Source organism: Pectinophora gossypiella, chromosome 13 (assembly GCF_024362695.1).
Source record: "Pectinophora gossypiella chromosome 13, ilPecGoss1.1, whole genome shotgun sequence".
Taxonomy (NCBI): domain Eukaryota; kingdom Metazoa; phylum Arthropoda; class Insecta; order Lepidoptera; family Gelechiidae; genus Pectinophora; species Pectinophora gossypiella.
The window spans coordinates 9,531,237-9,548,271 of record NC_065416.1 but is presented as its reverse complement, the minus strand read 5'-3'; the positions used below and the strand labels follow the sequence as shown (position 1 = coordinate 9,548,271).

Genomic DNA, 17,035 nt, shown 5'->3' with positions numbered 1-17,035 from the left:
TGTTTCAGGTGTCGGCTTGTAAATTAAAATGCGCTTAGATAGGATTAGTTTTTTTTTATAATTGCCAAGTATGTTGGCTCGATTATGCCTGATGGTAAGCACAGAGAAGCCCTAATTGCAGTAGCAACTGATAAGCAACGGAATGAGTCAATTTCGAATCAGTTGTGACTACGATCAGTTGTAAGAAATAGGTTAGTGTTGTAATTGTCTGGAGTTGGTTATGTTATTAGGCTGATTCATCATCACTAATTTAAGAGCCACGCTCTTGTTGGCGTAGCATTCTCCATGCTACTTTTTTAAGGAAAAATAGGGCAGTGGTTTTCCTCTTGCCTTCCGCCCCGCAGTACTCTGTCTGACGCGAGTGGGACAGCGCAAAAATCCACCTCAAAATAAGGTTAATATTACATCCCTAAATAACGATTTATAGTCAAAATAAAAAATGCGGACTTTAATATCCCGGAAATTTGGTCACCTTTCTCCAAAATGACGCGGGTCCATCAAACAAATGTGAAAGGAAAACCCTGCGGCCCCGTTATACCGAACCATTTACGATCAAAAGGTGGGTGGAAGAAAGTGGCTTGGAAAAATCTTATAATGTTATTTTTACCGGGTCTCTCGGGTTCATGCATAAGAATGAAAAAGATACCAAATGTATGCAACTGATGTATGTGAATGACTAATAAAATAAAATAAAATTAGACATTTTATTTATGTAGTTATAATAATAATTAAATGATTTAATTTTGTATGTACTTACAAGGAATATAAAAAGTATTTATAAATAAAGTCTTATTTACTAAATTTTTGATCAAGTAATAAGTATTTGCAAATAAACACAACATGACATAAGTTGAATAAGTTGGACAGAAAGGGTTACAAATGAGGAAGTGCTAGTAAGAGTAAGGGAAAAAAGACAAATACTGAGAATTATTGAGGACATAAGAGGCAAGAGGTTTGGACACCTAATAAGACACGGCGAATTTATTAAAAACATCATAGAAGAAAAGCTAGAAGGAAAGAGAGGAAGGGGAACACCAAGAAAAGCTTACATGGAACAGATTAAAGGTGAACGTCGCGTCTTATAGGGAAGTCAAGGAATAGGCCTTTGATAGACTGGGATGGAAAATGCTACACCGACAAGAGCGTGGCTCTTAAATTGATGATGATGATGACATAAGTTCACTAGTATATCCCCGTTGAACTAAGCTACCCAAACCTCACCGAGAACTTTCTGTTAGACCAACGTGATAGGGTATCGCCGTCTATTAATAGTCGAGCCAACTGCGTTAGTGAAACTACATAAATTAATAACTCATTGGGCGTTGCAAATAAATGTGTACTTCGTTATCTCATCCATCATCTCAATAGCATAATTAGGTATGTGTTAGTAGGCTAGGCTTGTTACAGCTATGTAAGTGCTGATTATTTATTCAAATAATATCTGAACTGCCTACAGAGCTGTGTGTAAGTAACATTATAATAAATAATAATAGTCCCGAGATATGGAAATGACATACAATAATAATAATAAAATAATAATTAATAGAGCTGATAGTAGTCATCCTCCAAGCATTATTCCGTTTTTCAGTGTCCGCTTACCTAACCTAAAGATTTAACAAGTCCGGTTTTTTACAGAAACGACTGCCTGTCTGGCAACCCGCCAAGGGAAAACCAACCCAATACAGTTTAGGTCACATACCTACGAATATTTGTTATAATGATTAAGTAAAAGAAAAGTATAACCACTGGATCAGTTGGAATCAGAATCAGAATTATTTATACAACGTAATTATCTTAGATTAACTTTTTGAAGGTTAATTTAACATATGATTCCAATCGCACCGAGGAATGTCGCCGTCATTTGCGTTTCTTGCAGCATACTGTAAGAAAACGTTTTAATGATATGCGACAGAATCGGTGGGATAATCTTTTGAGCGGCATTGAGCCCCACCACCAGGCCATCTGGCAGCTGTCTAGGTCTCTTCAAAAGGATACGGTTGTTCCTACTCCCCCTCTCAATAGGCCTAATCAACCCCCCGCTTTCGACGATGACGAAAAAGCCGAATGCCTTGCCGACAGTCTCGAAGCCCAATGCTCGCCCAGCACTCTCCCTATCGATCGTAGGCACCTCTCGACGGTGAACTCTGAAGTTCAGCGTAGGGCTTCTGTACCTCCCACCGATCCTCCTCTTCCACAGGTAACTGAGGAAGAGGTCTTAGGTATTATCAAAAGATTTCATACCCGAAAAGCCCCTGGCTCAGACGGTATCACGAATCGTGTCCTTAAAAACTTCGGTGCTCCCCTCATCTGCTTACTAACGGCAATATTCAACGTCGCCTTGAGCAACTGCGTCTTTCCACAGCAGTGGAAAGAAGCAATTGTAATTGGTATACCAAAGCCTGGGAAACCTAAAAACGAACCTTCGAGTTACCGCCCCATAAGTCTCCTCAATTCCATGGGGAAGGTTTATGAGCGGCTCATATTTGCTAGATTACGGGACTACGCCGAATCCAATAGTCTTATTCCACCAGAGCAGTTTGGTTTTAGAACCAAACACTCCTGCGTTCAACAAGTGCACCGTATTGTTGAACATATCTCTAGTAGATTAAACTTAAAAAAACCTGTCGCTACGGGAGCGCTCTTCTTCGATGTGGCGAAAGCGTTCGACAAAGTCTGGCACAACGGCTTGATCTACAAGCTTTATTCACTGGGAGTGCCAGACCGTCTCGTGCACATCATACGAGACTTCCTCTCAAATCGAACCTTTCGCTACCGCGTGGAGGGGACGCTCTCGTCACCGCACCCGATACATGCCGGAGTCCCACAAGGCTCCGTCCTCTCCCCTTTACTATTTTCATTATATACTAGTGACATTCCCAAATCCCCTAATACCGAATTAGCTTTATTTGCGGATGATACAGCCATCTATTCTTCGTGCCGTGGTCGAGTTATGATGACCGGAATCCTCCAACGCGCGGCCAATGCCTTGGGCAAGTGGTTTCGCAAATGGAGAATCGAGGTAAACCCGGAGAAAAGTGCAGCGGTGTACTTTTCAAAGGGCTATTATAACACGCCACGGTCACGCCGTCAACTTAAAGTCATCACGATGTTTGGCAAGCCGATCCCTTGGGAGGAGCAAGTCAAATATCTCGGCGTAGTCTTAGATAGACGTCTTACTTTCAAGGCCCATATCAAACGAGTGCGCGATCGCGCCGCGTTTGTAATGGGCCGTCTTCATTGTCTCCTTAACAAGCGAAGTAAATTGTCCCTTAGGAATAAGGTGAAAATCTACACGACTTGCATCCGTCCGATCATGACCTATGCAGGGGTAGTTTTCGCTCACGCGAGCCCCTCTCAAATTCACCGTCTACAAGTAATACAAAATCGTTTCATGCGGAAAGCCACGGTAGCTCCGTGGTTCCTTCGCAATGAAAATCTGCACACTGACCTAGGTCTGCCAACCATTGCCCAATGGCTCAAATTAGCTTCCAAACGTTTTTTCGATTCTGCTCCGCACCACCCAAATCCCCTGGTAGTTGCGGCTTCCGAGTACATTCCGCTTAGGGACGGTACTGAAAAGTATCGGCGTCCGAAGGACGTAATATACGATCCCGACGACCCGATTACTCTAGCCATAGAGGCAGCCAATCAGCTCGCGACACCAAACACTTCAGGTCCCCGATACCGACCCCGCCGGCGTGGTCGACGATTTTCCTCATTCAGCGCTTATCGCTATCGACCCACTAGGGTCGATTAATTCTTTCAAATATTTTTCCTCTCAGACGACGCCCTGAGCCGAGGTTCGCGCCCAACTGGGCACCCTCAGGCCTGTTGTCTTAAACGTTGTACCGGGTGAGAGCCTTCAGCGCTCCCCATTTGTCCGGCCAAGTAGTTAATGCCATCTGCGGCAAATCTACAATAAGTCACGTCAAAAAAAAAAAAAAAAAAAAAAAAAAAAAAAAAAAAAAAAAAAAAAAAAAAAAAAAAAAAAGAAGTTAATTTAACATTTTTGAATCTACGTCATTTCGCAAGGTGTTATGGCTGAGGACAAGAAATAACAAGTAAGTGCGACAGCAACTCATCTTTTAAATCAATGTAGTATACATTACAAGTTATTTAACAACTAGATAAACATAATTATGTTATTTTGGGCTACGAATATAGATTTTGGGTATACTTACTAAAGCCCAATCAAAACGGTCTTACCAACGATTCTTAATTTAAAACAAAATGTTGTTTCTTTCGTAATTTATTTTGATTGACCTTTGAAAGTTTACATAAACATGAAAGTTTCCACTTACAGTTGGATTGTAAATTCTGTCCTTTCCGCCCACGTCCGCATATAAAACACTGGTTTCCTCCAGTCAATACAAACAAAACAAATACATGTGCACTACAAAATGTTGTTCCTTGTTGTTCTCCGTTGTTCCCTGTTGTTGGACTGAACAAATAACAGCCTACTGAACTTCGCCGAGCTCATTGAATATGCGCATTTATTGTATTTACTTACTTTGTTTATACAATTGCGACCGTGCTCCCGAGTTCATACAGTTTTTGTTGTGTTCCATTATTTTATTAAACGTAGGCTATTTTGGTGAAAAAACAGAACTTGATGGATAAAACATTTTCTCTTCTTATCTATGGCAAACTAAATAGGCCCAAAACTTGGCAACACGTTTGTGTTTATGTTAACCACATTCAAATTCTTTCAAATAAATGATAAATTCATAGTTCGTAGTTGCTTTTGGTTACCCCTTCGAGGATACAGGCGTGATGCTCTGTTATGTGTGGGCGTGTTGTATGTATGATGTCGGAACAAACCCTCTCGATGTTTAACGACGTCATATTTATAATGTTTGTTCTTCTTCTTGTCGTTTCGATGGCATTAGATTTCTCCAGCCCAGTATTCCGCCACTCGAACAGCATCCTCGGTGGCACTCATCAGCCCCTCTCGCGTGCAGGTATCAGGGCACGCGGGGCAAGTTATCAGATGAGCCATAGTCTGTGGCGTAACACCACACACGCAGCTCAGATCCGACCCGATGAGAAAACCCCACCTGGACAGGTTATCTTTACTTCGGCCAACCTGTGTGCGGAGTCTATTTAAAGATTTCCAGGTCGGCCTGGTCAGCTCATAACCCGGTGGAAGGTTCTCCGAGAGGGGGACAAATGGAGTAGGTAGCGTCGCCGTCCTGCGCCAAAGACTGCATCTGGCTTGGGAAGCCTCACACTCAGCCGGTTCGACAGCCTTCAAAAAGCTATTACGGCTCTTGAGCCTTTGATGCACTGTGGGGTACTTATGCATAGGGTGACGAGAGTCCAGTTCAAGCTTAGCCCTTTCAACTGAGCTTGCAACCGTTCTGCGAACATCTGGTGGCGCAATTCCAGCCAGTGGATACAGCATCTGTACCGGGGTCGGTTTGAGACAACCAGTGATAATCCGGCATGTTTCGTTTAAGGCTGCATCCACTAGCTTTGTGTGGGCGGAGCGGCTCCACACAGGAGACGCATATTCGCCGGCTGAAAAACATAAAGCCAGACCAGTTGTTCGCAGAACTTGAGGCGAAGCTCCCCACTCCGTTGATGTTAGCTTATGGAGAAGGTTGTTGCGGGCCGTGACTTTATGCCTAACGCTTTCACAATTCTTCTTGAACGTTAGAGATCTATCGAGCGTTACGCCAAGATATTTCGGGAAATTGGTGTGGGCAACTGGAGTCCCAAGCCAACAAATGTTGAGCTGACGGCCCGCTTGTCTGTTGCGGAGATGGAAGGCGCACGACTGAGTTTTAGAGGGATTTGGCTTCAAAGCGTTCTGTTCATAGTAACCACTTAGCACACCAAGCGCAGTGGTCAAGTTTGCTTCAACCTCCTCAAAGGATTGTGATTGGGAAGTCAGGGCCAAGTCGTCAGCATAGAGAAAGCGGGATGTGTTTGCAGTTGAAGGCTGGTCGTTCGTATAAACATTGAACAGCAGCGGGGCGAGTACACTGCCTTGAGGTAGACCGTTCTTCTGAGAGCGCCAGCGACTTTTATGTGAGCGTAAGCTGACCTGATACCTCCGATTATGGAGGAGCTCGCTAAGGATCCTCACAAAATCGCGGTCCCCGGTCATATTTCCTACCTTCCAAAGCAGGCGCTTAAGATTAACAGTGTCATAAGCTGCTGAGAGATCGACAAAGACAGCGCCTGTTACCTTTCCAGCCTCGAAACCATCCTCAATATGTTGAGTAAGTTTCAAAGTCTGATTACAACAAGACTTACCGGGCCTGAAACCCGCTTGCTCCGGAATCAATTTAGGGTCTACGAAACCGGAGAGACGAGTCAGAAGAAGTCTCTCGAACAGCTTGTAGGTGTGGCAAAGAAGTGAAATGGGTCGGTAGCTTTTTGGGTCGTCTGCAGGTTTGCCTGGCTTTGGGATTGCTATTATCCTGGATTTCCTCCAGATACTAGGAATCTAAGCAGTGATCAGGCACTCATTAAACATCTGAAGCAACCACGACACAGCAACAGGGCCTAAGTTCTTTATCTGTTCGACAGATATGTTGTCAACCCCAGAGGCTTTGCCACACTTCAGTTCCCTGATGACTTTTGTAATTTCTCCTAAAAGGAAAGGCCTGCTTATGGAATCATTCGGAGTTGTGGGTTGGCTTGCCTTCGGAACTCTGCTAAGCCGACGAGGGTGTTTGCCATTTAGAAGGAGTTGATGAGCAATCTGATCGGCTGTGACTTGGCTGGGTGACATAGGTGGCGGTGCTTCATTAGTGAGCTTCCTAATGGTGGTCCAAGCTTTCTTGCTGTTGTGTGTCATATTGATGTTTGTGACAGTATCAATCCATCTACTACGTCGGCCTTCACTTACCTCCGTTAGCAGCCTTTCACCTGTTTCTATGGTATCCTCTGAAAAAGGATCACAATTGTAGTGGGTTTCATACTCCCTCAAGAGCGCGGCAGATTCGCGAGAGAGCCCAGGGATGTAAAGTACTCGGCAAGCTCTTGGGATGTACTTCCGGGACCTGATCTTGACTTCATCCATAAACTGGTCATAATTCTGCGGGGCAGGTGGTATCTTTAGGAGTGCATCATCAATGGAATTACGATACTGCTCCCAGTTAGCCTTTCTGTAGTTGAAACGACGCCGGTAAGGCGTTGCTATGGGTCGAACTACCGGCTGAATGCCACACATAATAGGCCTGTGCTGGGTACGAGGGATGGGTGTGCTCACTGTTTTGGTGCATTGAGAGGCGACATTTGCACTGACAAAGATCAGATCTGGATTGTATCCTCGTTTCCATCGGCCGCTGTTGAAAGAAGCCGGTTCTTTGATACTGTGGATCAATGTCAGGTCTTGAGTCTCTGCCCATTCCTCGACTGCTTCACCATCTGCATTTGTAGCATTGTAGCCCCAGTTGGTACTATGGCTGTTGAAATCGCCCATAACAATTTTAGTTTTGTCGTTATTGAAATTGGTAGGTGGAACAAATTGGAACGGTGTATTCGGGGGCTTGTATACTGAAGTCACAGTACAGTAGCCAATGTCAACTGTTATAATTTCGACTCCATTATCCGATGAGTACTCAACGGAAGTGGCGCTTATACCGGGAGCAACAAACACTGCGTTACCGTGTTTTGGGTGACAGATCTCGGCGATAAGCGTCAGTCCTGGGATGTAGGGCCGGGATTGATTGGCATCTCGGTGGGTCTCTTGCACACATAAAATGTCGCATTGTGTGCTACGACACAGTTCGGAGAGTATCTCCGACTTGTCCCGCGAGAAACCTTCGATGTTAATCGAGATGACGCGCAAAGCCGGCTTCGAGAGTGGACTGACAGGGTGACTCTGAATTGCCATCGTGGTGAAAGGATTAGCCAATCCGCGCGGGAAATATTCGCGAATTGCCCAGGGTGCGCCGGACGTAGCAAGGAAATCAGTACGTCGCTCGGGGAGGCTCCTTTCGTGCACCCCAATAATGTTTGTAACAATGGTTTACAATAAATGTTTAAATAAATCTAAATAATGGTGTTGATTCCTTCACTCCAATTTTATTTTAAGTTACACCTGTGATTTTCCTATCCGCTGAAAAAGAAGAGGAAAAATGCGCTCAATTTTAGGCAGAAATTTAAAAAACCCTTCCAAAATTGTATATTGACCAATAACCCGACAGAATTAAGTTGACAGCACACGTCAAATGGGGTTATTCATTCATTTTAAAATTAATAGTTGTTAATCATCCGTCCCTTTCCAATTCGGCGGATAAGAAAATGACACGTAAGTATAACTTAAAATAAAATTAAGATGTATCTTCAGGAATCGGGGCCAATGTTGATGTTGTATTGGTCTTAGAGAAAACTATACTGCGTCCATGGCCATACACGGTACCCGGGTTTGTCTCGTTGACTATGATTTTCTGAACATGGCATTGTGTGCCGAAACGCAGTAGGTATACCAGTTCGGTTCCTTGTTGCCTTGCAATTTCTAGGCAATCTACAAAAACATACCAAGCTCAAACTCTCGGACTTCTCAACTTAAACAAATCAACTTAGCTCACCCCTCATCCGCAGGTAACCTATCGATCGAACTTCTGAACCGATTGACGACAAAGAGGGAGCAATTAAAAACTTTTCTATTAAAAGCGAAAACAAAACAACAAGACAAAGTTTGAAAGGTTCTTCATTAAGATGGCAGTCGAACTGTTGGGCTAATTTGATCTTTATCTAGTGGTGAACAAAGGTTGTGATAATGTAGAGCCAAAACTAAAGGTCTTTGTGAGCCTTATCTTTTATTAGTCCAATCAACTGTCAGGCCAAGAGCTGTTTTTCGTTTCTTTCAGGACTCTTTCGTAATCATTTTTTTTTTATTGCCGACAATGAATCTTAGCCCGGATAATTCTGCATGACAATAAGATATAACCACCTCAGTTTCTCGTTTTCAGGCTATGTACTGTGTTGTAAAACTCTTGTTGTAGGTCTGTCCTTCTATAGTATGGGTTGTGAGATGGAATACCAACCTTATGGTAACGACTAATTACTTACATCAAGTAGTAATCACCGGCTAAAAGTGCCTTCCGAAACACCATCTTACTTTCGAACAATCAGGTGATTAGCCTGTAATGTCCTAACCAAAATATCACAAAGTAATTTTTGTGATGTTTCCCCACCGGGATTCGAAACCGGGATCTCCGGTTGGTGAGCATACGCTCAACCACTGAACTATGGAGGTTTGTTAGATTTCGCTATAAGTAAGCAGAAGTAAGTTACAAAACATTCGTTGTTATAAGTTAGTGTCCCGTCTTCTGACTGTTTCCTTTGGCTTTTGTTCGTTATTCAGTGACTGGTATTTGTTAACTTTCGGCACGTAGGTACTTACCTTAGAAACTGAAACTTATGTACAGTTCATAAAAGTCTTCCCATTGTCGGTAAAATGTATTATATTATATTTCCTACGGAAAGTTGATGAACAAATCAATCGAACTAAAGTTGTAATATTCTCGTTATCATATTAATTATAAATTTTGGACGAAGTTTCAAACGGAGTTACTTCATGAGTTCGAAACATATTGCTTTCGCTTCAGCTTACTCTAATTTATGATACAAATGTACTTATTTATAATATTGATCGAATTTATCTACATTCAATTACGAGTATTCGAATATAACAACCGTTCGACGCTAACTTTTAATGAAAACTATACCTACAAAATATTGATATGAACAGGGTCGATATTTATAAAGATAATGTAAATTTTGGTAAACATAGATCAAACCTAACATGAGTAGCGTACTATAAATAACTACCGAAATAATGATCCATATATTTTATGTACCTATCCTTCATTCAGAATACGATGTGCCATCGTCACGAAAATGATAAATGAGATAAATAATAAAGGAAAAGAGAGTGCCAAGACGAAGGCACATACAATATACGAACTTTCATTTGAGATCAGACTACAAATACATAGTCAAAACATTTATTAGTCGATCTAAAATACCATCAAATGAAGCATAATTTATGCGGAGCGGTGTTAAAGGATCTCTTGAGGGTCTGAAGACAGATTATTGGCGTCGGAGTCATATCCTGGTTGCAGGGGCGTGGACTGAATTTAATTCCAGCTTCATTACCAGTTAGATTCCATCCATTATTTACCCAGCGCGGGATAGATTGCAAAGGGCGATGAGATCCCTTGCTTTGCGAACTAAATTGTTGCAATCAATGTCTATAGGGAAGTAGACGAGTGACTATTATTACGTCGTGTTTGCGTAGTCTAAAACTGTTCAGTTGTGTGTCGTGAGTGTAATTTTGTTTAACATCAGCGCAGCGTAAGCACACAAACATACGCATATATGTCGTTTCGCATCCTAATGTACTGACGACCTTTATGATTCAGTGGTTGAGCGTTAGGCCCACGATCCGGAGGTCCCGGGTTGGATTCCCGGTGGGGACATATCATAAAAATTACTTTGTGGTTTAGTTCAATGACTACTTTACTAAATTATATAATTATGTAATTGATTAATTAATTGTAATTTTTTACTAACATAGATATAAGACATTTGTTACTAACAATTGCTATGGGAAAACACCCGAAATAAATGTTTTTTTTTTTTAGTTAGAACATTACCGGCTGATCACCAGATTATCCGAAAGTAATATGATCCGTGCTTCGGAAGGCACGTTAAGCCGTTGGTCCCGGTTACTGCTTACTGATGGAAGTGTGTAGTCGTTACATGAGCTATGTCAGGGGCCTTTGGCGGCTCAGTAATAACCTTGACACCAGGGTTGATGAGGATAAACAATGGTGCTAATTCCTGTAAATACCATCTAATTTTATTTTAAGTTATATCTGTCATTTTCTTATCCGCCGAAAAGGAAAGGGACGGGTAATCGACAAGCATAAAATTTATGGGACACACGTCAATTTTAAGCACAAATCTAAACCAACCGTCTAAAAATTTTACATCAGTCAATAACCCGACACGTTCATTTACTCATTCTTCCTAAAATTAAGAGCTGTGAATCATCCGTCCCTTTCCTTTTCGACGGATATGAAAATGACAGATATAACTTAAAATAAAATTAGACGGTGTCTCCAGGAATCGGGGCCATTACCAACGTATTGCTTGAGTTTAGATGAGGAACTATAAACGTAGAACAACTACGATTCCATTCTAGTTTGATTGCTACAATAAATTTCAACTGGAACGTTAAATACTGAACAGTTTACTGTTATACCACACTGTCTATACTGTAAACTATACTGTCGACTGTTTTGATGCGTGGTTCAATTTGTTGATTAAACGTTCCTTGAATTGTAATTGTACAAAGCGTAAAACGCGGATTATAGCAATTTATAATAAACCAAACAGTAATTAGGGTGTCATTGTTATAGAGGTAATGTAAATATACAGTAAGTATGTATCTTGTGTTATAATGTAATATTATAGTATGTAGTCGTTACATGAGCTACTTTAGGAGAATTTGGCAGCTCAATAGTAACCCAGACACCAAGGTTGATGTTTTTCTTATCGTGTGCGTTGTGAGGTGGAATACCAACCTCATCAACCTTGGTGTCAGGGTTATTAGCCATCAAAAGCCCCTGACATGGCTCATGTAACGACTATATATTTACATCGGTAAGTAGTAACCGGGACCAACGGCTTAACGTGCCTTCCGAAGCACGGATCATCTTACTTTTGAACAGTCAGGTGATCAGTATGTAATGTCCTTACCAAACTAAGGACCACAAAGTGATTTCTGTGATATGTCCCCACCGGGATTCGAACCCGGAGCCTCCGGATCGTGAGCCCAACGCTCAACCACTGGACCACGGAGGCCGTTATCAAGGTTGATGATGTCGATGATTCACCTGGTTGAATTACGTCAAATGGAAAAAAAGCCGCGTTTTTGCAAAAACGTATATAACTTATTAAGTATATTGTGATGTGATGGAAAGTTCTAATCCGGTTTTCGAGCATAAACTTATTAATCTTTCAAGCCTATTACTAAACATCTTATTCGTGCATTGTCGTTGCGTGCCTTACTTTCGACTTTTCGAAACAATCGCTTGAAGACAACAATGAACTATTCAACAGGAAATACATTTCCATCCTACGTCAAGTCGTCGACACACAAACGTCGCTTGTCGAACAAGTTGATAAAGGTGTAATATAACTTTTGGGCACAATGTTCAAACAGATTTCTACGCAAAAAGTTGGCTATTGTTCCGTATTTTCGTCTCAAACGGAGGTTTAGTTTTCCTGTTTGGAGGTTTCCAGACGAACTAATCAAACTGAGTGAAATTGGAAAGTTTTGAGAGGAACGACACTTACGCGGGGGTCTTTTGTGATTTGACTGTCACGTGTCGTTTAGATAGATAGCTAAACGACACATGTTCGTACAGTACGAACAAAGAAATGAACGCTTAATATATAATAGGTGCTTTATTTATGATTAAGTCAATTTGTTTGAACACACAATCGAGGGAAAACAACGCTTTGGAAAGAGCCTGATATATATCCCACTGCCGGGCATAGGCATCCCCTCAGTCAACCGGAGGGAGTATGGAGCTTCAAAAAAGAAAGGCATTAAATAAAACATGATACGTAAAATGGCGTTTGATTGAAGTCCACCACCAAGTTGATAATAGGCCCGAGATATGAAAAAGACATACAATAATAATAATAAAGTTTATTTAGGTAAAATCTACGACACACAGAAAGAAAGCTAACAGAAAGCTCGGTGAGGTGTGGGTACTTAGTCCATTTTGTGATGGATGTACACTATTTGTGAGCTTATTTTATGTTGATTCAAAAAGTTCCTCATCAACATTCAAAACGAATGACGAAAACAGTATCACAATGAAAACAACACATAAACAGCTTAAAATCGAGTCACCGCTAATTTTGCTAACTGGAAACGTTGGATTCTAAACTAGACCGCATTGTTGAAAACTGTCTAGGACTAGAATTGAATTCACCGGTAACCAATCTTATTATGTGCCGCAAGTGTGTTTAACAGAACCCAGTTGATATCCGCTTTGGCAACTTTATCTTAACTTCTAGTTTGTTCTGGCAAAGTTCCCAATTGCACCAGATGGCACAAATCAGGGGAACTTTAAGTATCTGCTCCTCCGTGATGAAATTTTAATATTCAACGTTAACGACGTCGTCTGAGAGCGTAAAATCGATTTTTCTATAACTTGATTTTTACAACCGCTAGTGTCTCGGTTAGGTTAGTTATTTATCGGATATTTATAGCGAGCGACGCGATATTACCGGTTTTATTTAATAGACTGTAATATCGATATCGTGAATAATTTATTATCTTAGGATTTTCGCTAGGGTACTTACGATACTAAAGTACTAACGTGTTCAAAACTTTTAAAGAGAAATGTTTCGAAATTCAATCTAAGTTTCTGAATTTTACGCAAAAGATATAATTTTGCTAAGTAATACTCGTATTATACTTTATTGCAAACAACATTCAAACACACGGCCCTCCGGCATTCAAAAGACATCATCATTTGAATTCAAAATTTAATATATTCTATTTCTCTTTTGTTTTGTATTTTGTTTTTTCCTGTTTGTGCAATAAAGTATTTGTTATGTTATGTTATGTTATGTTATAGAAACTTTTTCGTCTCGTTTCTTTAGTAGAGGCCATATAAAATCGAATGACGTAAAAATATCTTTTTTGTAACAGCTCTATTCCCCTCACTTCAGCCTCTTCAATGGCCATTCAATCGAATGGAAAACTTAATCCCTTAGTCCCGGATCTCCCGGACGTTTATCTGCTGGACCGACAGGTTCAACGCAGGATTATCACGACTAATGATTTGTTCAAAATCTATTGAAACAGGCCACTTCCATTTATTGATAATTGAATACTCTGAAAGGCGCATTTTAAAGTCGATAGGCGGTTTTGTAAGACTTTGTGTTAAATCAATTTTGGGATAAAATTGTTTGTTCAAGCAACAGATATTGTTATATTAACTTTAGTTTTACTTTTAGGTATTTATTTTTTATTGCACCATCCCGCATCCAAGTTGTTTGTAAATGTTTGTTTCCTTTTGGTGGTTGCCTGGAAGAAATTGCTCTAGAGCAATAAGGCCGCCCAAATTGTACTGTTTTCATGTGTTATGTCTGATTGTTGAAATTTTTAGTTCTGTGCAATAAAGTATATTTGATTTGATTTGATTTGATATTGAGAGGGAAGATAAATATTAAATAGATTGTAAATATCAATTGAAGGATATTAGGGCGCGACCGTATTTGCGACACAACCAACAAGACACCAGCAGGGCTAACAAGCGCAACGTGATAAGATTATCGATCGATTCAATCAATTTTGTCGAAATCGATAAGTTTGTTTTTTCCCTAACATGCGTGCCACGTGGTTTTGTTCGTATTTTGACAGAACGACTTATTTGGGTTCACTATTATTAGCACCAATCCACAAAACGACATAATTTAATTATATCGTCAGAATCGATAAAATTACCGTGATATTTTTTTTTTACATTGCGCATGTTAGCCCTAGGTATCATGTTGCATTTCATTTTTTGGTGTCCGTGATGTCGTAGTGTGACATGGCCCTGATACTTTACATTACATTGTAAATACCGGTCTTATAAGTTATAACTTAAGTTACGTTGGTATAGTAACGGTATTGTTACAGATTTTTATAGTCCAATTTTGTAAGATTTTCGTTTTTATTTTAGTCCCAAATACATTTAACATTTTGTTTATACGATTTGTCTGACTAGTAATAAAGCAAAATAATTTCCAAATTATTTTTTATTGCTTTTTACTTTGTTGGATATTATCACGTATTGCCAGCACACAGAAACTATTCGAAGCGTAGAACAAATACAAAGTGTCAGTGACATCGTAACAAAAACTTTGAGGGTGATTCAGACCATGATTCTGAGTTGACATCAAGTAGAATTTTCCGTCGCAAAAGTATGGAACTGAAATTAATTTAAAAAAACACCAAAATTTCCATGAATTTCCCGACACTAAATTCAAATTGATATTAACTCAGAATCATGGCAGACCATGATTCTGAGTTAAATACTGAGGGGGATGATTCAGAAATCATCCCCCTCAGTATTTGTTACGGTGTCACTAACACCCTATATAATGACATTTATGTATAAACATTCGCAGGTGCTTTGGAATGCAAGTTGTTAAGGCGAAGAGGGTTGCGTAGTGTGTTGTTGTAATGCCAGCGAGGGGAAATATGTCGAGGTCATGCCGCCAACTACTTACAAGAGTCACTGGATGTGTCATTTTTATCTAGACTGTCACCATCACCAGCCCATTAACGTCCCCACTGCTGGGGCACGGGCCTTCCCTATGGATGGATAGGGAGATCGGGCCTTAAACCACCACGCGGGCCCAGTGCGTTATCTAGACTGTATTTTGTTTTATTATTATTTAATAAAGCAGGCAGTTGTCAACTAGTAAGTGCCTGTATTCATCTATATACTAGTATTTATGGAGATATTTTTATGAAAATAACAAGTGGCACAATAAAAAAGATTTATGTCTTTAAAATAAATAATAAGTACCTCGATAAATCGTCTATTTTCTCCTCACACTCAGTAAATAAAAGTTAAATGTATTTTTTATTTATATCATTATAATAATTATTTATAACAAAAGTCATCATTATCTATTTAAAGACTTCAAAACCAAATGTGACTTGAAACTATAATTTAGTAATTAATTTCCATGGAAGTTGTTAATTATATTATCATAACAGTTCGGGTAATTGATTGAAAATAAAGCTGTTTTAATGGCCTGCAAATAAGGTCACTGCGGCGTTATTGTCAATTCATTAATATACTTGGCTGATAATTTGCATTTTCAGTATAATATATTGTACAGTACTTTTAGCGGTAGCGCACCACGGACACTTCATACAAACAACCTCGTTTTACACAGACACTACACATTGACATTATAGTAAACGCGCATCTGTGTGTGTGACGTCAGACATCACACGATTCAAGTCTAAACTATGTTCGAGGGGAAAGGGGGGGCTAGGCTGCGGCGTAGGTAGTTCATTTGTTGTGTCGATTTAAGAAAAACGATACATATCGTGACTTCTGCAATCAATATTAGTCTGATACGAATCCCACATGATTCTCACAAAAAGTCCTAACAAATTAAGTTTTACTATAAAAATAGCGACAAGTACCTACTTAATACGTTTCAGGGCACTTTTCTAGAGAGTAAGTAAGTCCAAATTGGCCGAGTGGGCGGAGGCCTACTTGTAGGTCGATAATATAACTTGTAATAGGTACCTTTATATCATTTACTTCTCAGTATATTTTACATTTCCTGGTAATATACATCAATCATGGCTGTTGGTTCATCCGTTCGTCAAAAGTTATACGCCATTCTTGCGTAGGAGTCAATACACCTACATGATACAAAATGAATGAAAGCTTTTTGATTAATTTTGGAAGCTCATATATAGAACACGACATTGCGCAAAGACGGTTTAGGGGTAGTAATCGGAAGCTGTCTCTGTATAGGAAAAGAAAAGAACAATTTTTTTTATACGATACGACTCACGACTTAAGATGTTTCTGATTTTAATATACCTCTACAAAAAAAACATCAAAATCGGACCTATCTCTGGCAAATTAGGTAGGAAGCTCCGGCATAAATTGACTCCACTATAGGTAATAAATTGTAAAACATGTAAGGATGATAAGCAGTATGGTACATTTTGATAATGTTTTTGTCTTTGGAGAGATAAATCAAGCTTGTATCGGTGCGGGATAGAGAGTGTAAGTAGGTAGTATTATAATTTACTAGCTTTTGCCCGCGGCCTCGTTCGCGTATTTTTTTTCTTGATTTAGAACACAGAAAAGAACTCGGAACTGTAGACGGCTCAGCTCGGCTACTGTAGACGATATTATATATCTTTCCATTTAAGGATAGAACGTAAAGTTTTTAGCCTCCTACCTTGAAAACTGCGAAAAGTCCCAATAAAATTTCACCCCCTTATTGAAGGGAATGGAGA

General features: G+C 40.1%; 3 protein-coding genes across 13 annotated transcripts in view; 1 reads left to right on the top strand and 2 right to left on the bottom strand.

Annotated features, from left to right (window-relative positions):
• Positions 1 to 4,542, bottom strand: part of LOC126371974 (acyl-CoA Delta-9 desaturase-like) — a 114,654-nt gene extending 110,112 nt beyond the window's left edge. The window contains exon 1 of the mRNA XM_050017466.1: positions 4,302 to 4,542. The gene's annotated coding sequence lies outside the window, so the exon portion shown is untranslated. The remainder of the gene's footprint in view (positions 1 to 4,301) is intronic.
• Positions 1 to 17,035, top strand: part of LOC126371972 (kazrin) — a 166,301-nt gene that overhangs the window by 77,706 nt on the left and 71,560 nt on the right. The gene's annotated exons all lie outside the window — the stretch shown is intronic.
• On the bottom strand, positions 6,455 to 7,849 carry LOC126372007 (uncharacterized). The gene has a single exon (XM_050017505.1). It carries the CDS (start codon positions 7,847 to 7,849, stop codon positions 6,455 to 6,457), a length of 1,395 nt encoding a protein of 464 aa, XP_049873462.1.